Source organism: Pezoporus occidentalis, unplaced genomic scaffold (assembly GCF_034315485.1).
Source record: "Pezoporus occidentalis ecotype Australia unplaced genomic scaffold, CSIRO_AGI_Poc_V1 ctg52, whole genome shotgun sequence".
In the NCBI taxonomy this organism is placed as follows: Eukaryota; Metazoa; Chordata; class Aves; order Psittaciformes; family Psittacidae; genus Pezoporus; species Pezoporus occidentalis.
The window spans coordinates 3,594,879-3,621,014 of record NW_026915858.1 but is presented as its reverse complement, the minus strand read 5'-3'; the positions used below and the strand labels follow the sequence as shown (position 1 = coordinate 3,621,014).

Here is a 26,136-nt window from a genome sequence, read left to right as displayed (position 1 = left end):
AATAGACTTTGTTCTAAATCAGACTGGTGTTTTGGAAAAGATGTGAAATGGAGTCTGACAGAAAAGACTTACTCAAGCTTTATTCTAAAATAAAAATCACATTTATTATCACAAGTTGCATAAAATCAGATAGATACAGCTTTTACAAAAATGTTTGATAGAAAAATATTTGTCTAAGTACAATGTGTGGTATTACAGGAGTAACTCACTATTGCTGTGCCTTTAGGTAAAGCTTCAAAAGAAGTGAAAGTTCAACCAAAAACTTGAGTGTATCTATTGCAAACACAGGTATCGCCTCTGGAACAAACTACATTTACTCATTCCAGATCCATTACAAAAAATATCCCTTTGTGTAAGTGACTTAGTAATATAAAGCACTCTACAAGGCTGCTGGCAATTGGTTTGGGACTACTTAATGTAATGCCATTTCTAAGAATGGTGTTAGTTCCACGGGGACATTCACTTTTTTGTGCTGGGAATGCCAATTCCTGGTAATGAAAACTTCAAGGAACAGTCACCAGACGCAAGTGATCAGACCCTGACTGGTGTGTGTCCCAAAGGTCACTTGGTTTAGCACATAGTAAATACAAACCCAAAAAAAGGTAAATTATGAGGCTTTAACACTTCAGTTTGGTACAAGGGATCAGAGCACTTCAACCATAGTAGCATATCCTGTCCTATCCCCCAGAGATTAAACCATTTTCAGTTTTATATTAGCAGTTATGGTTTCAGGTACAAAAGGTATTATTGCAGTGTTAGAACTGAAGCAGCAATACAGCCTTTCACTGTTGCTATAAGCAAGTATAGTTGAAACACTAGTACTTTGCTACAGCTCAGTGCTAACAGCATTTTTCTAGTAACTTTTCTTTCTTTCCCCTTGGCAGAGTCTATGACTATTCAGAGGGTCAAAGGATTGCTGTATCGCCTACTGAAAATTCCTGGTTCAGAACTGAAACTGTCCTATGAAAGTTCTAAAGTAAGTTAAAAGTGGGTAATTCAACAATAAAACACTGCATGCTGCTAGAGGGCAATAGCACGTTCTAAACTCCTACCTAAATGACACTGATTTCACTTAAGGAGGCCAGACTTCATGATGTAATTTAGGACCTAATTTCATTCCTGTAATATGTCAGATCCTCCCTGACTGCAACTGCCTGATCTATATTTGGTTTACATGAGCAGGTTTCAGTGCAAGTCTGATCAGGTTTTTTTTCCTTTCTTACTTCTAGCTGGAAGGAAAAGAAGTTGAACTAGACAATGACTTAAAGCCTTTGCAGTTCTACTCAATAGAGAACGGAGACTGTGTGCTAGTACGGTGGTAAGAAGGGCCTCTCGTGCTAGACTGAGGGAACAGCCAGCACTGGAGCAGCAGAGGAGTTAAAGGCTGCCCACAGACAGTGCAGACAGCCTGTGCCTGAACACACATATGGGATAATGTGACCATGACACATGGCACCAAGGGCTACACAAGAATACTGTCAGCTCCTAAACTTGATTGTCAGTCTCCCATGAAAGCATTTGATTTTGACTGAATCATCTTACTTGAGAGATACCAAATAGTGCTTAAATGCTTAAATGAAATAAAACTCAAGGTAACCTTTTTGTCAAAATTTCATACAGTGCCTTCCCACTGCGGTGGTGACAATTTCTTTTGTGAACTAAGTATGTGATTTTGACTTAGTTGTGATCTTTTGGTGTATAATAGGACAAAATTAGTGCTGCACTGAAAGAGGCTAGTTGCTCACTTTGTTTTCACCTACCTTAAAGGAAACAAAAGTAAAATAGTGTAATCGTAGAAGTATCTACACAGCCTTAGACTATTTAAGGTCAAAATCTGATGATAGACCTTTATTCTACCAGTACTACACTGTTAACATACCACACTATGAATAAGTTCTCAGCATACTGCAAGGCGTTGCTGTTTACCTTACATTCTTCCATGTGCTTCAATCTTTCTTTACTTCCCTTCGTGTACCCTCAGATTCATATCTAAACACCACAGTGAGCTATCAGTAATCCCTCCTAATCAGGACAAGTTTGCAGTACTTGAAGATTTGGTATAAGCAAACTTTGATACTGTTTTTATCTAAAATGACAACAATATAAACAACTAAACATAAATCCTAACCCCTTGCTGTCCCAGCCCCTGCACAGCCAAGGGCACCCCTCACACAACACAGGACTGGCTGCAGCAGTTCTCACCCAGGGCCCTGGTGCTGAGCACAGTGCTCCACTGGAGCCTGGTACATCTCTACACTGAGTTAAATCAGTAGTACTTTAATTTATAAAAGACAGGCTAGTTGGCATTCTTATGTGCATTTATTAATTACAAGTAGGTCTTTGACTTTATATAAAAAGGAAATTTTTTATCTTAAACATTTTGGTTTTTGTCAGATCAACACCTATACAATAGAAAATTAATAATATCAGTCCAGTTGTAATTATCAAAAGGGATGTGCAAATATTGTAATACTTTAGTTGAAAGCCACCATTAAAAGATACCTTAATACTCCTTATTGTTCCAAGAATGAATCCAAATGTACACTTTTCCATGATCGTTATATGCTGCCCTGTTTTCCAAGGCAGATCCCATCATCTTTCCTCACATCTACAAGGGTCTCCACAAAGTTCCTTTAGTGTCCAGAGCTCTCTCAGTTCCTGGGGAGAGTACTGTGGGGAAGACAGCATGCCGCTCTCACACGTCTTCTCACATAACCAGAGACTATCCTGTTTGTTAGAGAGAGAATCATTTCAGTTGTTTTTCTTACAAATAATTTAGTCTTCAGAAGTCTTTACTTCCAAGAATCAGGTTTTCATTGTGTCTAGCAACAAACTTTGCACAGAGAGGTCACCAACCCGAGGTGTATGTATGTCCCTCTCTGATCTGCTAGACCTATTTGGAGCATGAGCGGTTTGTGATAGTTGTTTTTTTTTCTTTTAAATTCCTCTGAACAATTTTCTGGATCTTAATCCAATTACTTTTATTTATTTATTTTTAATTAAAAAGAAAAATAATTTCCCTATTTCATGCTACCTGGAGCAGCAGGCATGTTCTCTTTCCAAAAGCACAGGGAATTTCTTCAGACTTACTTGATATCGCTTAGGTCCTACAGCTGCCATCCAGATACCCATACTCACATCTTCACCCTGAGATGACACATTAAGATAAACCATACAGATGTTAGCCCCAGGAAAGCATGAGGCATGACTTTGTAGTTACCTTTTTTTTTTACTGCTGGTACATGATGCAATTTATCCTAATTCACAGAAAGCTATGTCTGTATATTTTAGAGGTGTTAAATTAATCCTCCCAGCTTTCCTCTGAAAATACATTGTTCTTAAGAGTATTACAGCTCCAGAGGTTCTCAGTCCAACATAGTTGTGCTTCGACCTACAATAGACATTAAGCTTAGCAACCAAAAGCACTGCAAAAAGCCAACTAGGACAACCCAACACAAACACTTCAGCAGTGTTCTTTCCAGCTCATACAGTACACATAGTGCTCCCCAGACAAGTTTAAGAATAAGTGAATCAGTGTTTTTGTACCTGGTATGTCTTTAATCTTTCAGAGTTGCTTGCCAGCCACTGAACAATGTCTTTGGAGATGACATAGCCAGATCCACAAGCAAAAGCTGGATATGCAGGGCTTGGGTACTCCAGCTCTTGCCATTTCCCAGTACGATCAACTGCCCAATTCAGTCTGAAACTGAAGACCATGTTAGCCATGAGATGCTTAGATAAAGCTCTGTGAAACCTATGAACACTGCTAACAACTGAAGTAATACTGATGATAAACAAAAGTAACAGGAAGAAGCAGAAGGTGATCATAATTCCTAGCCTTAGTTCTCCAGAGCACCCATGTAATCAAACACAACAGCTTTAAGTGTAACTATTGTTTGGTCTCAGTCTTGGGTAAGGATAAAAAGTTTTCAAAACAGAAACAAAAACAACACAGATAGTCGGGTCTTAAGCATGTCTGCACCTGCTGCTGGGTTTTGATCCAGGTAAGCGCAGGTAGCCTTACCTGTCTTCTGTAATGGCACATCTGTGTGCCTTTGGTTAACCAATACAACACAAAGTTGGTGCCTCCAGCAGGAGTGCAGTTGTAACCATGTTACACATTCCATTTTCCTAATAAAACTAGTGGCTGCTTAAGAAACGGGAAGCAAGGCTAAGTATTGGGTTTTAGATATACCTTCTCTAAGCTGTTTTCCAGATGAAACTCAGCAAAGTGGATGATAAACAAAGGCTGCCATTACAGTACAAAAAACATTTCTGGCACTCATCTCCTCTAAGACAGACTGTAGTCGCTACTGGAGGCCTGCAGAAAGCCTGCCGTGCACACTATTCACACTGATTCCCATCCCCAGGCAGCGCAGCACAGCTTTAACACCCTGCTGCACCACACAGCACTATGGGCTCTGTTAAACTGCTGTGCCAGGCAGGGAGAAGTGCTCCACTTCTCTTGTTTGGGAACAGGCTGGTGCCATTGCACTCACAGTACTTCACGTTCTCAGAGCTAAGTAAGCATCATAACTATGCCAATGTAGCAGGTTCTGCCCCTCTTTGCAGACAGGCTGAAGTCATAAGCACAAGCAGCAAAAAGCTTTAGTGAGCTTCTAAGAATTGTCACCTCAGACAACAGCCCCACAGGGGAGGAACTGCATTTGAGTGGCAGATCCGTTACCAGACTCCACATATTCACAGCTAAAGCTGACATGTTAAAAGCACCAAGCAGATAAAAGATCTGATCCCTGAATTCACTTTAGATTCCGTGTCTCTCACTCTGGCATGTCACAGCAGGAAGGGTGCAAACCCCTCCAGACTGAGGGGGGTTATACATATATGATATATGAACCTTCTGCTCAGGAAGTTAAGGTCTCCACACACCACAACCAGCTCAGGGAGAAAATGAAACGCATTTCATTTTTACTTTGCCCCAACGCTCAAGTCTAAATATACAAGATGTCACTGAGTCTAAAGGCAGGAGAGCTTGTACGGGTCCCCAGAACCACTCAGAAGACACCTGCATACTTGGTGTTTACGCAAAAAGCAGAACACATAACCAGAAAACTCTGGCCAAGGAGCATGCCCGTAACAGGCAGCAACACAAACATGGGGACACCTAACCATTGTATGGGTAGGGACACCAGAGAGAAGGAGGGCAATCTCTTTGGTGTCGCATCCTTGGCTCTAACAGCCAAGAACACAGTTCATAAGAGCTCTCCCTACATCAGCTGGAACAGCAGCCCAGACAGCTTATACGCGGTGCTATTTTAACTTTTGCAAGTTGGTCTCCACCTTGTCCAGCAGATCCCGACCTTTTAAATTGCTAGAAGGAACCTACCTCACCTTCACTCTTAGCATTGTCTTGAGGTAAAATTTAACAGGCACCAGGCACTCAGAGTTTTTCTACAGGCTACAGAACACACGCTCACCACACAGATCTTTGAGATCATCGCAAGATAGCCAGCTATTACACTTGCACACACCTTATTAAATCATCTGATGAGTAAGCAACAGTCAGTACCAGATTTATGAAGCAAGCCACCTTTAGCAGCAAAGGCCAGCTTTTCTTCAGTAAGCAGATGGCAACACGAAAAAACATTGAGCCATTGTGCTATACTGAATGCTACAGCAGCATAGCATTTCTGCTCCATCGGATGTTGCAGCAGTGTAGCAATGCATTCCGTGGTTGGAAAGAAAGGAAGAGATGGGCTATTTTGATCCTCCTAGTTATTCCCAAGTATAATACAGGCTGGGAAACTCAATCAAGAATTCATGATTCAGATCTACCATTTCAAATAAAGTGCAGACTATAAAGGCAATTTTGTTTCTCTCATTTATCCTGTTTCTTCAAGCCCACCAGAAAAATCACAATGGCTTCAAAAAGAAGCAACATTTACAAGTCTAGTACATACTGGCCTTTTAACATCACTGCTGGAATGCTTTTATTTACTTCAGTACCACAGCAAAGACAATATGCAACACATTTTAAAACTAAGTAAGATATTCTGCAAGTTAACTTGTTGTAAAGACACACTCTGGAAAGTTATTGTAAAGGACTGATTATTCTGAGTTTCAAAGTTTTACACATACAAAAGTCCTGCTTTTTATAACTAGCTTCCATAGACAGAAGAAGAAAACCCACATGAAACCAGACTTAAAGCAGTAAACCATTCACTAAAGATGTGGTATCTCTTAAGTTAAAATAAAAACAACTCACTTCCCCCACCAAATGTTTGGCCTATCCAGTTTTTTCTGCATTATCCTGTTAAAAACAGCCTCCAAATCAACGTAGCAGTCGTCATCCGTCTTCAGCAACAAATCAAAGCTTGTTGATTCAACTGTCCTGTAGCCAAAAAGAAAAGCAATGAGATGCTGAGCTGCAGCCCACAAACTACGGTTACACAACAGAACATGCCACAAGGGTTTTTAGGGAAGCATAGGGGGAAGGAATGTTTTCCCTACTGACCAAGGCTGACTCGCTACAGAAAGGAGACGCAGCTGCATCCAGTGATGATCTTACAACATGGATTTATGTATGAGCAGAAGAAAACAAACTTGGAAGTTCTGTTCTCCAAGACAGATGGTGGGTGTACTAATCTGTCTTAAACAGTATTGACCTCAGAGGGGTATGAATCCCTGATGAGGATGGCAGCACAGCTGTTAAAAGCCACTGGCTACATGTCAGTAGCCTATTCTTCAGGATGAGAGTCAGTTCAAGGGCGATACAATTGCAGGAGGTTGTAAGAAACATCTGTGGAAACAACTTGGTACTTAATTCTTCTTAAATAAAGCACCCTTCAAATATGACAAAAGTAATCTTTACCTGTTTGAAAAAGTTGAGTATCTGTCATTTGTAAAATACCCAAAACAGATTAAGATTCCAGGCACTATTCCTGGGTTGATTAAAGGAACATCGGTTTTTAAGGATAACTCTTACTAAGAAAGGCATTTTCCTGAAGCCTTTGATTACTGTATCTTGAAAAATTTGCTAACCTGTAAGAAGTGATCACAAAGATCTAAGTCTTGTCATTTAAACTCCCTTTTTAGAACTGAAAGCATGGTTCAGTTTTTCAGTTATAGTCACAATCAGTTTGTTAGATAAGGGCATAATCTTACAAGCAACTAAAACTCTCAGCTATTTCTTCCTCCACAGCAACATCAATTAATTGAAAGAGTTGTCTCAGAATAATGGAAAGAGTTATAAATTTGAGGTAATAAACTTATTAGATTCAACACAATGTAATACACTGTGAAAATTCTTCCACTTGGCTTTCTGCCCCACCTGTACACAAGCTTCCTGTCCTCCCCCCTCAGCACTGGTGATGCCACATCTGGAGTACAAGGTGCTGCCTTAGGCACCCCCGTACAAGAGACATGGACAGACTGGATGGAGTGTGCAGCAAAGGGCCACCAAGATGATTAAGTGACTGGAGCATCTCTCCTATGAGGAGATGCTGAGAGTGCTGGGACTGTTAAGCCTGGAAAAGGCTCAGGGAGCACCACCAATGCGTATAAATACCTGAAGTGATGGTGTAAATAGGCAGAGCCAGGCTCTTTTTAGTGGTGCCCAGTGACAGGACAAGAATCAAGCAAACTGAAACACTAAGTATACAAACTGGTCAAAAGCAATCCCTTAATAGGTCAAAGGTGCTAGTTTTCAGTCAGAAACAAAAGAAATTTCAAGGAAGCAAGAAAGTTTTCACACCAGGGCTCCTAGAGCAGAAGCCTTCTTGCCAGCGCATGCTCACCTGAGGCACCAAGGGTCAGCATTCAAGAAACAGAGATCCTATTATGTTACTAATTACATGCCCCCAAAATTGTGAGATACAGCTATATATTTCATGGAACCAGTCAGGTGAGTAATGTGCTGAATCACCTTGCCCTACAAACAGCATTTCCAAGAGGAAATACTTTCTTTTCAACTTACCATCGGTAGAAGTTCAGCAGTTTGGCTGGAACGTTTCTGTAAGTGTCAATAACATCTACAAAGACAATATCATCATAGGTGCTGCTTTCTTCCTTCAATAAAGCATCTTCTTTGTCAAGATTTTTTATGTGACTCGTAAACCTTTCTGGGCGAGTATGGAGGCTTTTCAAAAGAGCATCACCTTCTGAGAGAAACAACACCCATCATTAAACAAAGATGCATCTCTACATTCTATTTCAGATGTTTCTCTCGGATCACACACGACATATTGACAAATGAATCTGAAGACGTGTTCAACTCAACAGGGTTATGAAAATCCTGTAATTAAAAATTCTTGTGAAATGTTAAAAGTTGCAGATTTTTTGTGTAAGGTTTGATACAGAAAATTAAAAAGTTTTCTCTAACTTTTCAGTAATGAAAGGATTCAACTTTTTAAGGGTCTTAAATATAAAGAGCTGTCTGGGACTTCCCTATTAACTCTTACCGGTAGAGTAAAAAGGCTGCCGTTGCATCAATGGCTCCTAAGCATGTCTATCTAGCATTAAAAAAATTAACTCCCAAGCAAACAAACAAAAAACTGATGCTAAATATAATCAAATTCACATTGCTTTGATATAGCACGGGTAGCCCCTGCTGAACCGCATCACAGAACTGACTGCTGGTAGAGGCTAAAAAACACCAAGCATTGTAGGAATACTAAATTTGTTGTAAGGAGATAGTTTGTGGTATTGAAGAACTTTCTGAATAAGGGCACTAGCACACCTCAGTTTAGGCTCCTACACAGATAAGGAGACAACAGATTGCCCAGTTGTATCTGGGAATAATGCTCTGAAGGTCACTCCTTCTGTTGGCTATGATGGACTGACAAGGATACATCTCCTCTAGTGCTATGTGGCTGAAATCTCAGGCATTGGAAAGGGCTTCTATGGAGTCTCTGAACATTCTGCTGAAAAGTGTGTAAAACACCAACAACAAGGGTGGACAAGCAGGCTACGTTACATAGTCACTGTCTGTCAGTAGTTAACATTAAACATCACGACACAGTACTTCTAGCAGCAGTAGCAGGACTGGAAAAAATGTGAAAGTTACCAGGGAAAAGATTTCATTGCACAATCTTTTTTAACTTGGGCTTGGGTAACAAAAAGAAGGACAGAGAAGAGAGTCTAGATAAAAAAAAAAGGTATTCCTATTAAAAAGACAAGGGGTTGCAAGTCAGTTGGGGTGGCCAACAAAGAAGAAGCAAAGAAACCACATCAGGACATTGACATTAGGCATAACACCACTACCCCTTCCCCTCAAAAAATGGAAAGAAATTGTTTCTACTAAAAGAAAACAAGATGATCAAGTTCATAGAGGTAGCACAAACTTTACCTCAGAAATGTAATTTAAAGTTCCTGTTTTATATTAACATCAAATGTGATGCTACATTTTGTAGACTTACCTTGAATAGTGTAGATAAAACCGCCTGCTATTCCCTCCACACCTTCTGTGAGCTCATGCGGCAGTGACCCTTCCCCTGCCTGCTAGGGACAGATAAAGGGAAAGAAATAAATCAGTTCATCTCTCATTACTGATTTGTTTTTCCCTGCGGTTTGAAGGTGTGACGTTTTCTGCACCTAAGAATTACATTCACTTAAAGCTCTTCCGGTTTAGGTACCTGCATAATGGAAAACTCAGGCTAACATTTTTAACTGTAAAGTTTTGTGGCATTTTTTGAAGTTTCACCTAAAACCAGTGGTCCCTCTGAAACTTTTAGAATGATGGTTTCAAAGCCGAGATCAGAATGTAAAGTTATTTACAGGTAATGCTAAGTTACAACCGCACAGCATGTTTAAGCAAGCAATGTTTTGACAGGAAGAGAGATACACTGCCAAAAAGCAAAAAACAGGCTTAATTTCATCAGCTGGGAGTACAGCACAGGATTTTCGACCCCCATTTTGCCATCTGATACACTGATACTACTTCACACATGACAAAGACAACAGATGAACTTTACTCCCTTCAAATTAAAAGAAAATGCTGCTTACTAACATAATTTTTTGCATGCCCTTGTCCTTTCCCCAGGCAAAGCAAATTTGCCCTCTAAGACAACAGAAGGCAGCCAACTGAATTAACGATTTACAGAGTCATACAGGAAAGTGAAATGCTAAATACCCAAGACTTGTAAGTAAAATAGAAGCATGGTGAAAGGGAAAGTGATGTGACTCACAGTAATGACTCTGAAAACACCCCCTCCATCATTCACCGTCACTTTCTGAAGGTTTCTTGAAACAAGACCCTGAAGATCCTGGCTTTCCCACACAATGGTACCTTCAAAACTCTGGTAAAAGAGTAAAATGCTGTTATGCAGCTATTCAACAACTTCAAAGGATGAAAATCAAACAGTTTGGGGGTTCTATTTTAAAATAGCCAGCTTCGTGAAAGTTACAGCCTGAACGCACAGCGTAAGATATTTTTATTGAAGTGTAAGTAAAACAAGCTACACATGAAAGAAATAACATCTGTGAAACTCAGTAACACGTAATCATGCCTTTAAGACTAATCATGAATCTCTGTATTGGGATCATTAAACTTTTAACAGAAGCCTACTGTAAAAGGCTTTGGATTTTTAACTTCACTAAGATGGCATTTAAAGATGACCTGAAGTGAAGTTTTAAAAATCAACTACAAAATCCAGCGTTACAAAGAGAATACGTTAAAACAGATCTGGAAATAAGTGCAGCTTTTTAGTTATCTGCCAAAACCAGAGATCAGAGACTCAATCCTGACATCAGCAAAACTCAAAGGAAAATACAGCCACCTTTATCCTGGCAAAGCTGTCACAAGCTACTGTAGGAGAGTCACAGAACTCTGACCTCCCATCCTGGGAAAGAAGAAAGACAAGTGAATAGATTTAAAACTTTCTGGGTTTAACTATCTATTTAAGTTATGTCACTCCATGGTTTGTGTGTATAGATAGACGGATAAATAGACAGATAGATAGATAGATAGATATACACACAAGAATAAGACCAAAAGTTCTTGCACTTTAAAGCGTTTCACCTCAACTTGCAGCTGATCCAACTAATGGTCCAACTATTACCCGTTTTATGTAAGACTTTCCTGAAGACCCCTGAGAACACGTGAGGGGACAAGAGCTATGTTGTACAGGTAAGAGACGCGGTAGTATTACATTTTTTATTTTTTTTAAAGCAATTTCACCCTTACGACAAGGTCATACAGACTAGGTGCAGGGTGATCACACCCCTGACTGCTAGATGAGCACATTCCAATTTTTTTCTCCAATTTCACAGGAGAAACACTAGTAGCTAGTGTGGGCCTTGGAACAACAGAGGAATAACTGGTTTCAACGATTTGTAGACACATTTCTGTTGCAGTAGGAAGTCTACTTACTTGTACTGACCTCGCAGCTCTTCTCCATTTCAGCTTCCTTGTGCTCCAAAAACCTTCTCCAGAAACTCCCCAGTTACTGACATACCATTAAGTTTAGCTTAGAGTTCAGCTCAATTCATTGTTTTCCTCTAGAAGTAGGTCTTAACATTTGCAGCAGTCTCGGTATATAATGCCAGCTGCATATTTCAGAAGCCTCCCATCTATTATTTATAATGCCAGCTTTACAAACACATAATAGAGAGAGCTGGTCAGTGTTTATTCAAGCCTGACTTGCATGCTCAGTATCTTGCCCTTGTTTGTTTAATCACCTGTGAGTTACCAAAACAAATGGACCACTACTGATTTTTTTTTAGTTGCAGAACCCCTTAATACCCTGCACAGTAAAACCCAAAAGCTCAATTTCTCTATTTGCAGAGGCTGTCATCTCCCATTCCAATGTTCTTTTGCTGTAGGGACTAGGCTCTAATCTCACTTCCCTGCCCTGTTTACACACACAGCCTTTGGCAAACTGTTTAGTGAGCCTGAGAGTCCTTTCACTTAGCAACCAGAAACATTAGAATTCTCACCACTGACTATTACTGATACTGACTTCAACCTGTGCCACGAGTCTTAATCAGTTATTATCAGTGAACCTCAGTGCAAGGTGTCCTAAAGCCGCAAACTATCGTGTTTTCCAGGTTGAGAGACTTGTAAGCAAATTTTTAATGACTTTAGCCTTCAGCTGTTCTTACTCTAAGCTGCTTACTAAGTAAGCAAGCTGAGGCCTCAACATGCTTAAAGCAAAAAAAATAGTGGCACACCTGAGACTACATCATCGGCTTTTCCCCACCTAAATTCCAGCCTTGCTGCTGCCAGAGCGCAGTGGCATTTACAGTGAATACCAAACAGGTGTACTGACATAACGCAGACCTGTCAAACTCCTTTCCTAATGTCAAATGGTGCTTTGCCTTTGGTTGCCCCAACTACTCCCCATTAGTAATACAGAGCATGCATAGTACAGAGTCCCATTTTCAGCAAGCAACCTGTGGCTTTGTGACAGAGTAAGTGCATTGCTAAGACTTGGCTGTAAGAGCCCCTGTGTGAGTTCTAGTTATCTGCTAGTGGTTCTGCTTTTCTGCGTTTTCAGTCATTCCAAAACTGAATGATCGATTCTGTCTTTGACAATCTGGCTTGCCAGATGCTTATTCTAATGCCGCATTTCCCTTCCTTTCCCCAAGACAACAGAAAGAGCAGCACTTCAGCTGGAAGATGAATGACACTCTTCAGCAGCCTGTACAACCCATTATTTTTTGAAGGTGAAAAGGCAGAGAATAGATGTCTCAGAAACCATCTTACGACAATTAAACAGTTCACTAAATTTGTTGCTCTCAAGCAAGTAGATAGGAACACGTGGGCATTCTATCTCCTCTGAATCATCTCGTATGGTTCAGCATCCTAAGTATCACAGGAGACTACATGCTGTGCATAAGTCCTATTAATCTACATTAGAAACATCATGTTATTCTGTAAGCATTCAGTGCATGACACGTATCAGATTAAGGAAGCCCACACAAAGAAATATATGAATACTAATATCCCCTTTCCAAATGAAATACTTCCCATCTGCCTCTCAGGAAAATGGCAATCATTTATAGCAAAATTACAACTGCCTAGAATGTTAGTGTATCAGAACAAAGTCTTACAGGGAAAAGGCTTACATGTTAAACTACAAAATCACTGGCTAACCAATACTCTTTTTTAAAAGAGGCAAAAAACCCTGAATCATTTAGATATCAAGTTAGATTGTCAAATATATAGCACAAAATACTGCAAGAGGTCTGCTCACCAGAAAGGTCTCCTGCCAGCATAACAAACACGCACAGCATTCAGTAAAAACTGGTCCAGATGAGAAACCAGTTAATCAGCTGCTGATTCGCCTTAGAAAGAGCAGGTTTCCAAATGCATTCATTCTTACCCAGGGGAATAAAGCAGGGATTAAACTGCCCCCAAATGTCCTCTCCTCTTGTGGTCCATTCTTTCATAAAACACTTGATTTCTGGCATAAGAGAACAACCCAGACCCAAAGACAACTTACAGAAATAGCATCAAGGATCCAGTCATATGGGAGAACATTTAAGTGTAGGGAAACAGCCTAAAATAGCAGCTGATATATTTAGTGAGGTATCACTGGTCCACTGGGATCCTTGTACCTGGGAGTGTCTGCTGAACTAGACTTTTCATTCTAAATCAACTTGTATTCATTAAATGTTCACTGTAACAATATCAGTATTTTTCCTACCTATATTCTGTTTCTTCAGTGTTTAATCACTTTCCATCCTAAGCAGGCACAAGTAGGTTCTATATCCCTATACCAAAACCCTGCTCTTGGACTGCATCCCCAGTCCCAAAGAGGTTTAAAAAAAAAGACCCTGCCTTGTTACTTTAGCTAACGGTATCTGAGGACAAGCAAGAACATTAACACTCATTACTGACCAAAAAGCAGTTTTCTCCAAAATTTCTGAGGGGGCCTCCCATTAAAAACAAACAACGTACTTCTGCTGAAGGATGTTGACAGGTTTTGAAACTCCAAATGTCAGTCTTCCGTGCACCACATACCTCCTCTAGTACATTACAGATCGACCCTCCTAAAGATCTTGAAGTTCTAAATTCTTGTTTCTTTCCATGGTTCAATGAACAAAAAAATCCTCACTTGTGCATCCACAAAAGGAACAACCAAAATTTCAGTAGCCCTCAGTAACAGCTTTTTTAATTACAACTGTTCAACTAATACCATCATTCCAACCATAACACACATCATCTTCCTGTTATCAGAAGGAATAACCCCTTTTCCAGCTGTTCCCTAAAAATCTGTGCCATCTTCCCCTCCTCGTCTTGTGTACTAATGTATGAAAAACCAGGAGGGGGAAAGAAGTGTCTCATTCTCTGGTAAACGCTTCCACAGAATTGAAGCAGGCACAATTTTCACTCAGAAACTGAAAAAGCTGCTGAAACTGCTACTATTTGTCAATGTAATTTTTAAATCGATTTGTATTTTTCAGGCTTTTGCTTTGAAAACTACTGGTGATAATGAGATGGTGAAAAAGAAATTCTGATTTTCAGCATATCCCCTCAGCTAACATTCAGGAGGTCTTCACTTGCCCTTTTCTGCCTCATGCAATGGCCAGTTTTATCAATCTCTCCAGCTGATTTAAAAGGACTTCAGGCGGCTCTGCACATACCTCTGGCAAAATGAACTGCTCCACTGGCTTGTACCACAATTTGTTCACTTGCACTCCACAGCTTGGTGGACTAAAGCGAGCACTGAAGAGAGCTTCCTGTGAACAACAGAAAAGAAAAAAAAAAACAAACAAAACACATTAAAAGTGCTGTGAGATTATGCAAATCTTGATCATCTCAGTTACAATGGAAGGAGGCTCATTGATTGTATAAAGTTTAGTGAAAGTTTCATTCTCACAACAGACTCAGACTCCACAGAATTCAAGTATCGGGTTGATATGGTGGAAGCAATCAACAATGGAACGAAAGTGCAAGTTCAGCTAGAATCCAATCAACAGAACACATCACTTGGAACACTCAGACTCGTCTCTGTTTACACACTTCCTGCCTTCTGTTTAAACAGCTGACTACTATTAATTGCACTGGAGGATTAACTGACCCCTAAAACTTAATTGCTACTATATTATGTAGGCCACCAAATGACTGAAAAGATTCTGTACTAGACTGCATTGTCAGACTCACAATCTTCAGAAAACAATCTCCAAGCACTCCTATGATACTAATTTTTTTCCTTCATTGGAATTAAAAAGGTAATACAGATCAAGTTATTAGGCTCTCAAGGTTTAGAATTCTAACATTTAGCAAACATAAACCCGATTAAAATGCACTTTGTTTTTTGTCTATTATAAACCCAACTCTTTGGAAGTCCATCACAATAACCATATTTCAGTTTATTTTCTATACTTCATTTTAATTATTAGCTTAAATTTAAAACTCCTTCTACTGTAGCATAGCCAGAAGGCTTGAAATTAGCCTATCAAGTTACTGGTAGAGATAAATGCAATATACCAAATGCAACAATCATACCCAATCAATTTCTTTTCCTCCAGGTTAGCACAAGGTATTCTAGCAAACCCCTAACAGCCTGGGAATGGGGGGAATTATCACCGAAGTTTGATTATTACCTGTAAATAATAACAGTTTCTAGAAACCTCAAAATGTCTTGCCAGAAGCCAGACAAGAAAAAGTTACAGCTGTCCTGCATCTCTCTGCTTGAAGGCACCAAATGTGACTTTCTGCTGACGTGTTCTAAATATATTCAACAGATTTTTATTCCTTAATACCTGTCAATAGTTTAGAACCTCAAACACAAACAAAACTGTGTCTTTGTATTAAATGCAAGTGTTCCTTCAAAAAAGCAATAAAATTAACTCATAGCATTTTATCTTTTCCTCAGCCGGGATGTGTGCATGAAATAAGAATTTGCAATGCAACAGAAAAAAAGTGTTATTCATATGCAGTTAAGTACTTCTCTTTTAATCACCAATACAGCACATTGCTTTCTGTAAGAATTTAATCCACAATAAAGTGACAACATGCTTTAGTCCATTTTCAAAAGAAAACTACAATACTCTACCTCATGTTCTGCCTGGTACAGCTTTACAGTAATGTTCCTCTGGAATCCCACTCCATCAGCCTCATAAAATACCCCAAGACTGGTAATGACAATGGGATAAAGTACACGGAAGTTCACACTGACAATTCTGTCTTCAGATAGCTCAGAAGGTACATCCTCAGGGAGACTGAATGCTTCAATTTCCTGATTCAAAACTGCATGAAAGAGAAAGGACAGAGGTAATGTGAGAAGACTTCATAGTTTTTTAAAACTGGATATGCATGAAGCACACTGGATACATGCAAAGCATTCCAATTAATGAGCATGGCTTGCAAGTGCACAAAGATAATCAAATGCTGGAGGAGAATAAAATACAACTGGCTGCAGACCGCAGCAAGGAGAAATTCAGAGTGATGCAGCAATGTGCAGGCTACCAGCAATTGCAAGTCAATGTCTACATATCCACAAAGACAATATTAGAAACACAGTATATCCAGAGTGAAGACAAAAAATGCTATTTGCCCGCATGAATACCTGTATATTAGCATATTAAAATAATTGTTCATCAAAATGGCATACACCTTCACTTAATTCTGCTGCCTGATTTTTGGCATGATTTCCTCCCTCAACCCTGAGGTACCGTTTATTCTCAGGAGATTGGTTAAGCAGTGGATGTTGTCATTCAAAGAGAAAGTAACAGAAGTTTAATTTTATGGTGAGTCATGGCTCAGAGTACTAAACAGTCCTAAGTTACCTTGCAATTAAAGAGCGAAAATTAAATAAAAACTAAAAGGTGACAGGAAGAATGTACAATTTTAATCATGATTTTTTTTCTATGTGAGCAATTACTATTTTCCCCATGGTACATTTAATTTTTTTCTCCCTAGAGCAGAATCTGAAAAACCGATCAGCCAGGCTTGCTTAGAATTCACTTGGTCACCAGAGAAGTCCATCTGACATTTGAGACTGATGCCTCGCTACTTTCTTCACGTATGATACTACGCCAGGTCATTCTGGTTCTCTCCCACCCCATTTTACACAGAGATCAGGTAAAACTGTATGTTTTATGAGAGAGACTGTTCCCCAATGCAAGGAAAATACAGATCCATTAGAAGTCAATGGCCTCCCCCTTCACACCCCCAAAGATCTCTCCCTTTTACACCTGCACAGGGTACTTACAGGAAGATTATGCAACTGCTAAGACAGCAAGTTCTAGATGGCATTTATTTTCAAGCCTGGCTGTCTCAGTTAAGCAACCAAACCACTCTCAGAAAAGATGATTAGTTCTAGTTCAGATCATGGTATTTTTAAAAGGTAACTGCTATACCTGGGTTACTGATGTTCAGAAGTTTGCAGGAGTAGGGGTCTTCTCGGTCCTCCACTGGCACAGCACAACCATGTGCACCTATTATAAACTTCACAAGGACACTAAAATAATGTGGTTTTATTAACACCAGTTCTCTTCCCTCCTCCCTCCATCTTCAATAACCTTATTTCATCACAATAGCCTGTCTTTCACAGAATTAAGACTTTGAATGCTTTAGAAATCAGTGGTGATTGTATGCAAAACAATCATGTGAATCCCCTCTTAGGGGCTCAATTCCAAACCCACATTAGCATTTCACAATGAGAGTGCAGGAAGATTGGCAGCTAGGAATGGGATTTAAGACAGCCAGCAAACTAAATAGGAAAGGACCCAAGGCAACACTGAGGGATCCCAAAGACCTGCCCTTCCCCACCTGGCTTTGTTACTTAACTGAAAAGTGTTTAAATATTCTGCATTTAACAGGCAATGGGGGGAAAAAAAAAAAAAAAAAAAGAAGAAAAAACCCAGAACACAGCACCAAAGGAGGAGCAAGGACTCCAGACTATCTGTTACAGCAAAACGTCAAAACGTCTCAATCTTGGGATTGTCGCAAAGCAACAGGTTGCTCTTTGCAGCCCAGATCATGATTGTGTAACAGTCAGGAGGAGACAAGAAGCAGTATGAAGGGGATCCACCATAGCCTAGCCTTTCACCTACCAGAACTCCTCCTAGAACTCCATATAAGCTGTGAAAGGTGACATTTTTAGCTGACTGAAGTAGCTACGCTTCACTCCAAACTGTGTGCTGGCACCAAATTTGAGAACAGTAAATGGCTTTCAGAGCAAGGCAGGTACCAAGATGCGAGGCCTATCAAAATGACAGTTTCCAGGAACGAACTGCAGCAGAACTTTCTCAGCAACAACAGAGCTGTCTGTAGAAAGTCAAGTCTATGCAAGCCATCAGGAAGGGTTCTGCTGGTCACTCACACTGCAGCAGTTTTGCGCACCCGGCTCAGTGGGAAATAAACCTGCACTCTGCAGTTGAGGCTGTTTTAAGTTTTTTGTGGTTCTCTCACCAAATGCAATCCTGTCTGCTTTCAAGTATCCTGGATTACTAAGCATTCCAACTTGTATCCCATACAAAGTGTGCATTGCAACACAAAAGGAAAGTCTTGTACATCACTAATGAACAGTGGCAAGTAATTACAAAACAAACAGCAGTGAACAGTCACACGATTACATTTTATTCCTTGCATAAAAAAGTTACAGTCCAGAAGAAGAAACAGTCTCATATGATACTAAGCAGGTAAAAACAAAAAAATAAACCAGAGTGTAAGATGCTCACAAATAAAGCAACAAAGGAAATACTTAAAATATATCAAGATATTTAAGCATTACAGTCTTCCCCCCACCAAATTACAAAACACTAGAAATTACCGTTGGCTCAGTGCAGAATGTTGTTTCAGGTGCTTGAACCAAGTGCTCCTTATAACACTGCGCAGTTCATGATTGTGTCGAGCTGACAAAACACCTACAATAACATCATAATGTTTCAGCTTCCACTGAGGAAAGAAGGCCAGTGGACCTACAAATATAAAGTGACAAAGATTTACTGAATACACATATTACCAGGCCTGAGTTGGAAGCAATAATTAAAATGTAACTCAAAAGCAAGAGAAATGGGAACCTGAAACACAAGAAGCAAAATTCCTACTGCAATCAGGGAAACATTTTCAACATCCCATAGTCTTCACTAGCAATCTAGGAAAGCTTGACTGCCCTGAACCAAGCAAGTCAGTGCAGGTAAGTGACAAAGCTAAGAAACTGTGACTCACAAAGCAGGCAAGAACATAAGCCTTGGTTTTGACTGACAGCATCTTCCATTCTTTAAATATGTGCCTGCCTGTCCTGTGAACAAACTGCCCCCTGAGAACATGCCCTTGCTGGCCTTCTCTTTCCTATCAACCACCACAAACCTTGTGGGCAAGACACAATGTCCTACTGCTCTCTCTGCAAACTCTTGAGACAGCCTGGGCCTTTTGTTTGCTCCCTGATGCCTCCTCCAGCATGATTTATCCTAAGCTATTTAGGATATTCTCAACTAACCCACTTCATAAGATAAGACTAAAAAGGAACAATACCACTCAAAAAAAAAAAAACAAACAAAAAACAAACCACACACACTCCAGGTTGTTATCTCTGCCTATTACTGAGGCTTTGCAATCATATTCCTTGTTTTTAATGCTTTTTCCTTCCGTGCTGTATGTGAAAGATCTAAACACAACAGACAGAACTAAACTGGATTCAAAGAATGCTGACACACATAGAAAACGAACAAACCAATGAGTAAAAGCAGGTCTTTCCCTCTCTCTAACCTTCTTCACCTAAAGTAATCTGGTACAGCTCAGCTGCATTACAGGTTTCTCTGCCAGCAGAGCTACAGGACTCCCCTGTGGCACCTACTTTATACCAGAGGTAAAAACCACTAAGATGCACACCCCTGGTTTCTGCGGGAGCACAGTACTCCTTGAAAGAGACAAGCCTTCAAACAAGCTTTTGAACAAGCTTTACAGGTTGAAAGAGGAAAAACCTCTGCAGGCAGAGTCCGGATTTTTCTGTTTTCACAATAGCAGTCCCTTAAAGAAATAAGACAGCAGAGTCCTGAATTGCAAAGCGTAATAGTAATATTGATGGGATGATGGTGCTTTAAACACCATTAATGATACAGCACTGGAACACTTCTAGACAAATCTCGGAACAACGGAAAAAGCATCAGAAGCATAGACATAAAAGGAATAAACCAAATCCTTTTTGCAACACTGAAAATGATGCCTCCTCCACCCCCTTTTTGGGGGGAGAAGAGGACAGCACCTTTATCCTTTGAAAAGAACTTACCAGTCTCTGATCCCATGGAACAAAAAGCCTGCTCCTAGGCTGTTCTACTCAGCAGGCAATTTAAAAGACAACTGGTGAAGACCTTCCTTCAGCCAGAAGCATTGCTTTCCAACCCTGGCAGAACTGGTACTCTTTGCCACCCACTTCAACGCCAAAACGCAAAACCACAGCTCCAGCGCTGCTCCTTAGTAGTTTATAATGTGTCGGGCATCAGTTTACAGAATAACTGCAAACTCTAAAAAGAACCCCAATTCAGTTGGAAAATACTGTCCCTTTTGTTGTAGATTGTCAGTTATCTCATGCCCATCAAAGATGAGGTGATTGTTTTTGTTGGGGATGGCCCACCCCTGGAAACAATGCTATAGTAAGATCTCATAGATGAAGGCTGGGAAACAACCAGCATTTTAAACAGAACTGCACAGGTACTGCCAGTGCCAAACCCGACCCACTGATGGAAGGTTTCAATTTCCAAGGCCACCAGCCTATTAGTATTTACATGCCTACAAAATATGAAATAACTTTGTGACCAAGCATACTACTCCCTTTCAAGCAGGCTTAACAGACTTCAGACAACTTGGTTTCCTTAAGAAAGTACGCATTTTGGGAGAATTTCACCTTACAGAGCACGGCATCACTTTCAGAGGCCAGCGACTGAAGTACGTGCTGAACCACAGGACAACAGATGGCATAGAAGCAGCTTCTAGAAAACGGTGGGTTTTAATCTGTTGCATAATTATTCACTAGTAAAAGACTGACTGTAACAAAACCAAAAGGGCCAATTCTTAGCTGCCACACACCCCCAGAAATGTAACAGGAATAACGTCTTAAAGGGCATCAGCAAAGTAGCAGCATATTAAATGGAATGTGTGGGGCTTTCTAATTAGGCACTGTAACTGAAGCCCTACAGTGAGTAATTTCCTAGTCAATAAAACTTATGCCATCAATTAAAGCACACAATTAGCAATGAATCCACCTGGAGTGCTAAAAGCAGGTCCGTCTGTTCCTTCCCAAGTTTCTGAGGTCATTTTATAATTAGCATTTATCTAAGACTTTTACAAAAATTAACTAAAGCTTCCTACCCACAAACTTCCTTTGGATAGCACTTGTTTGCAACCAGTTAGACAAGGACTTAAATTAAACCTAAAACCATGTTCTTGCAGAGGTCTTGCTTGGAAATGTGAATTACAGCCCCATTAACTGATGAAAAAAAGAAAGCAGGAGCCACCAAAGTCAGGACACTGAAACAAAGGCCAGTGGTTTTGGTCTTGGAACTGATCCTATTTATTTTTTCCAGTTAAAGAGTACTGCCTACAAAAAGGTGTTCTGTGTCTTTTGTGACACCAAGGTGAAATGGATCAAGAACACTGCACAGGATGCAATTCCAATGCAATGGAATACTGCACAGGGAGAGAAACAACTGAGGATCAAAGCACGCAGGCAGACCACAGGCCTTTCACATGGCATAGTTAAGAAAGAAGTTTTATTAAAGGCAATACTTCCAGTAGATGAAGAGACGTAGATGGAATGGGTGAAGACTGGAACATTGTTTCAAGTCATATGACCTAAAAACAGCAAAAATAAAATGCTGTGCTGAAACAAAGCCTATTTTGCCAGTAGATGTCAGAAGCACCTGAATTGCTTTAAACTGGGAGAAGGTAAATTTAGATTAGATATCAGGAAAAATCTTCACTATGAGGGTGGTGAGGCACTGGCACAGGTTGCCCAGAGAAGCTGTGGCTGCCTCATCCCTGGCAGTGTTCAAGGCCAAGCTGGATTGGAGCATGGAGCAACCTGGTCTACTAGAGGGTCTTCCTATCCAGGGGAGGAGGGCTGGAACTGTATGAGCTTTAAGGTATGAATTGCTCAGCTAAAGAAAACAAAGGTTTAAAACAGATATATTTAATCTCCATGGTTACATGATGGAGATGTACCTGAAGGAGGAGAAAGACCTTTCAACTGAAAGCCTTAAGAACAGAAGGGCATAAACCAGTTGCAAGGGAGCTTAGGCCAGAAATGAGAAAACATTTCTAATCAAGACAACAACCTTCTGGAACAGCCTCTCCCTCAACCCTCACTAAACAAATTTAGGCTGCCCAGCTGCCATTTTAAGACAGAGACCAAGAGTTGCTTATTAGAAGTAGTAAGCAGAATCGATGGCCAGAGATGTCTATTCCTGTCTTGGGTTAGCATGTCAACAACATCAAGGTAAATAATCATTAAAACAGGTTATTTCCATTTGTGTACATGTGCATGATGACTACTGAGAGAGGAATTAAACTCCACTGTTCACCCTGCCTTTGACTTCCACTGGTAGCTAATTTTGCAACTGTTCAACACTGCATAACTACTGAGACACACAGCAATATCAAAGAATCATGAATAATGCATTTTTATGTCACAGATATTGTAAACCACTGCCCCGTGATCGGATTTAGCTTTTATTCACAGCAGTGATTCCAGCTAGAAGGTAATAATGAGAGCTGGAGCAGGATCCCTCAATAATCAAAGGAAGAAACAAGACTGGCTTTCTCAGGCAGTACCTGATCTTCCTAAATAGTTACAGAATCAAGAAGCCTTTTAATAAATAAGGACATTTCTTAATCTTGTGTATGGACATACTCTTGTGTATGAATGCACTGATGTTACTAAAACACTCTGAAGAATAACAAAAAAATATTACACAAAACCCCAGCAGAAATACAAGAGGTCCCTTAAGCCATCCTTCCCTCTGCCAAGGGAGCCGTAACTACAGCTTGTACATTTGGCGGTACTTTGAAAACTAAGAGGCACTCTTCCTTAATTTATCATGCGAGAATCAGACCTACAAATAGACCAAACATGTACAATATTGAGCATTTTCCTATAAAAGACAAGTTCTCTTTTTATAAGAGGTATCAGGTTTTCTCTCCTCATGCAAATACATTACACAACAGGTTACAACTAAATAACCCTTTCACAAACAAAATGTGCACCTAGTCTTTCAGTATTAAAAAAAAAAAGGCACTGAGGTTTTTTAATCCTAATTATCCTAACTTCATCCAAAGCAACATAGTTTCACAATAACAAATACAAATGCCAGTAACAACTGCTTGAAACCGTGAATCTCTGAAAAGATCCTTCCCTCCCTCCCCAGCTGAGAAACTTCTGGATTTTCTTTAGAAATATTTGTTAGTGGAAAGCACCTTTCTGCAGGAAAGGTCATAATGAGATTCCACATTGCCACTTCAAACTCCAAATTAACACAGTGAAGTTACAAAAGCAGCACAGTGAAAGATGAGGCACAAACCCAACCAGGCAATTCAAACGCAGTCTTGGCTAACAGGCAGAACTCCTGCTCTTTTACAATTCAAGTGTGAGCACTACTCATTTGACATGCCATGGCCAGAATACAGACACAGAGACACCCGTACAGCTCTGCGGCCTTCAGAACGTGCAAAGATACACGATCTTTCACACCTCCATTATTAGTTGCCGCTGGCAATCACCAGGCTCTTGTTTCCTCACGGTTGCGTACACTGCACAGGGAACCGGCACCCGTAGCAAAGGGTGGCTTTGTTGGTGAACAGGTTACTGGGTCACTAGACAGAGTTCTAAGAAGATCTCACGTAAAAAAACACCATTTATTCCTTGCCATTTTTTTTTCCAGATACCCTGTAGAGTATTTCTTAATGTCGTCAGACAGCACCGATGGGTAGCTGATAAAAGTTTCTGTCCCAACAGATGCCTGTTTCTATGAGGTATGCACACCTGCAGCCTCAAAACTGCAACTCATTTTAGGAGGATCACAACTACAGCCCTTCGGGGTCTGATTTCACCAGCGCTGGATCACACCCCATCCTGCGAGTCACTTTCTGCACCACAGGGGTGTTAAAGACCGCCAAGGCAGACCCAGCACGGCGCAGACGGCTGTTCTAGCACCGGGAATAGCGCGGCACAAGTGGGATCGGTGGGCGCGGGGGGCATCCGTGGCGCAGGAGACGTTCAGAAAGGGCTCAGCCCCACAGAGCGCAGCAGCGCTCCCTCGACAACCCCGCACCGCGGCCGGCGCCTGCGGTGTGCGCCGCAGAGCCAGCGCGGCTACCCACTGCCCGACGGAAAGAGCCGGTGCCTCACGATGAACCCACGCGGGCGCTCTGGGCTCCATCCCCCGGCGGTTTTTCCCCAGGTGCCCGGCCGCCGGAGCCAGACCCGCCGGTAGAAGAGCTGCCCACAGCCACAGACACGCGGCATCGTCGCGACGCTACGCAGCACCGGGTCGGCCACGACCGTTTAACTGCCACAGCCGCTCCTCAGCCCCCTTTCCCCGCGCGCCCCCCCCAAGGGTCGCCACCGGCCCGAGTAACTGCCCCAGTCCGGAGCCGCCCCGTTCCCCAGCCCCTCAAGCGCTCAGTCCCGCGATCCCCGACCCCTCCTCACCAGTTTCCCGGTGGGGAGGGAGCCCTGCCCGCCCGGGGTGCCCCTGCCCTACCTGCCGGGTGTCTCCCGGGGCCGCTGGGACAGCCAAGCAGCAGCCAGAGGTGAACCGCGACCCCGACCGCACAGGGGCACAACAACACCAGCCAGTTTCGCATTGGCCGCCGCAGCCAGCCTCTCCCCTCCGCGCCGGCCTCTCCCCGCGGCGCCGAGGTGACGGGCCGACTCGGCCGCCCGCGGCTCCTCCCCGCGCCGCCGCTCGCCCAGGCCGGGCCCCTCTGCCCCGCGGCCGCCGGGAGCTGCAGTCCCACCCCAGAGCCGGCGGACAGCGGCAGCGCAGGCGGCGGCGGCGGCGGCCGCCTACAGCCCCCACAATGCCGCGGGGCGGAGCAGCGCGGCCCCGGGAGGCCGAGGCGAGTGGGGCCGGGTCTGCCGAGCACGGCGGGGCGGCGGTGGGGGGAGCCGATCGGGAGCCCTACCTGTACCGTGGGGAAGCCCGGCTTTAACCCACGTTAAATGGCGGTGAAGCGTAGATGCCGTGGGAGGGGAAGAGTCGCAGGGAACGGCGGCCCGGGGCAGAGGGCTCAGGGCCGGGGCACCGACTGGGGGCAGCTCTCCCCCCGGTTAATCTTCATTTCTGCAACACTACGATTATCTGATCAATGCCGCTTCTGAAAAACTCATCGTATAGTAAGTAACAAAGTAGCTTTCCAGAACAATCCTTTGCTAATCCAGTAAAGTGAAGAGAGTGCTTCACTTTGGCAAAGAACTACAACGGCACTCCAAACTGTTTCTGGAGTATTCCACTCCAGAAAGGAACATGCTATTTGACTGGAATTCCAGGGGTGGGGGGGATTTTAGACAAAGTTTCTTTAACTGTGACTGGATCTCGGCCTGGAATCGTGAGTAGCGTTCTTCTTGTTGCAGAAGTACAAGATGCTAATTATCCAAGCTAGGTTTCACATATACTTACAGCCACCACTTTGAGAAGCTGGGTAGCTACGGACTGCAAAACACCATACTGACTGAAGAGGTTTAAATAGGATTGGGTGGAGGAGAGCATAAACTTAGCACCTTGGGAAGTTACTTGCCTCTGGTCCCTCTGAGCACAGATGCAAAGAGAAATGTTTCCTTGGACTCCTGTAGGGTGGATCTACCTGAAAGAGTTATGTGGATAAATAAGCAGAGGCTTCTCAGAACTGAATGTATAAACTAGAAGTTTATATGTAACAGCTGCAAGGCTTAAACAAATGCTTGTTGATGGTCTTCTATCAGAAACACATAATTTAATAATCAAACCTGATATGTATGAAGTATAATTGAAAGAAAGGATTGAGGTTTTATGAAAAGAAGACTAAAATCTGTTTTTTTAAATCCCCAAGTCATAAGAAGTCTTTGGAAAATGCCTGAAGTCCTCTCAAACAGCTTAATTAAGATTAATTTTTCATCAACTGATGACTTTAACCTTTATATATTGGGTTTAAACAGCAAAAGGAGAATGTGTTGGAAATACATCAACTTTAGTTTACATACTTACGCATATTTAATATGCAACTGGGTGTGTCATCATCATCATGGCCTG

The 26,136-nt window shown here is 41.7% G+C and overlaps 2 protein-coding genes across 6 annotated transcripts in view; one reads left to right on the top strand and one right to left on the bottom strand.

The window, feature by feature from the left end:
- The window catches only part of TBCE (tubulin folding cofactor E), a 28,051-nt gene extending 26,481 nt beyond the window's left edge, over positions 1-1,570 (top strand). For all 5 annotated transcript variants that reach the window (XM_062637430.1, XM_062637429.1, XM_062637427.1 and 2 more), the window contains 2 exons: positions 885-976; positions 1,230-1,570. In XM_062637430.1, coding sequence (XP_062493414.1) covers positions 885-976; positions 1,230-1,322 — 185 coding nt within the window. In that variant the 3' untranslated portion in view covers positions 1,323-1,570. The remainder of the gene's footprint in view (positions 1-884; positions 977-1,229) is intronic.
- Positions 79-24,884, bottom strand: B3GALNT2 (beta-1,3-N-acetylgalactosaminyltransferase 2). The gene is made up of 12 exons (XM_062637433.1): positions 24,610-24,884; positions 18,684-18,831; positions 17,269-17,369; positions 15,963-16,156; positions 14,548-14,643; positions 10,146-10,256; positions 9,378-9,456; positions 7,937-8,120; positions 6,227-6,352; positions 3,547-3,706; positions 3,091-3,147; positions 79-2,727 (listed from the first exon to the last, which is right to left on the bottom strand). Exons 1-12 carry the CDS (start codon positions 24,710-24,712, stop codon positions 2,593-2,595), a joined length of 1,494 nt encoding a protein of 497 aa, XP_062493417.1. The 5' UTR covers positions 24,713-24,884; the 3' UTR covers positions 79-2,592.
- Positions 24,885-26,136: the final 1,252 nt, after the last annotated feature.

Excerpts from the sequence above, each read along its gene's own strand:
- B3GALNT2 (XM_062637433.1), bottom strand. The coding sequence starts at position 24,712 with ATGCGAAACTGGCTGGTGTTGTTGTGCCCCTGTGCGGTCGGGGTCGCG. Across the intron at positions 10,257-14,547 it reads AGCAGTTCATTTTGCCAGAG|AGTTTTGAAGGTACCATTGT; the intron begins GTATGTGCAGAG and ends CTCTTTTACCAG. Across the intron at positions 3,707-6,226 it reads CCAAACATTTGGTGGGGGAA|TTTCAGACTGAATTGGGCAG; the intron begins GTGAGTTGTTTT and ends CATGGTCTTCAG.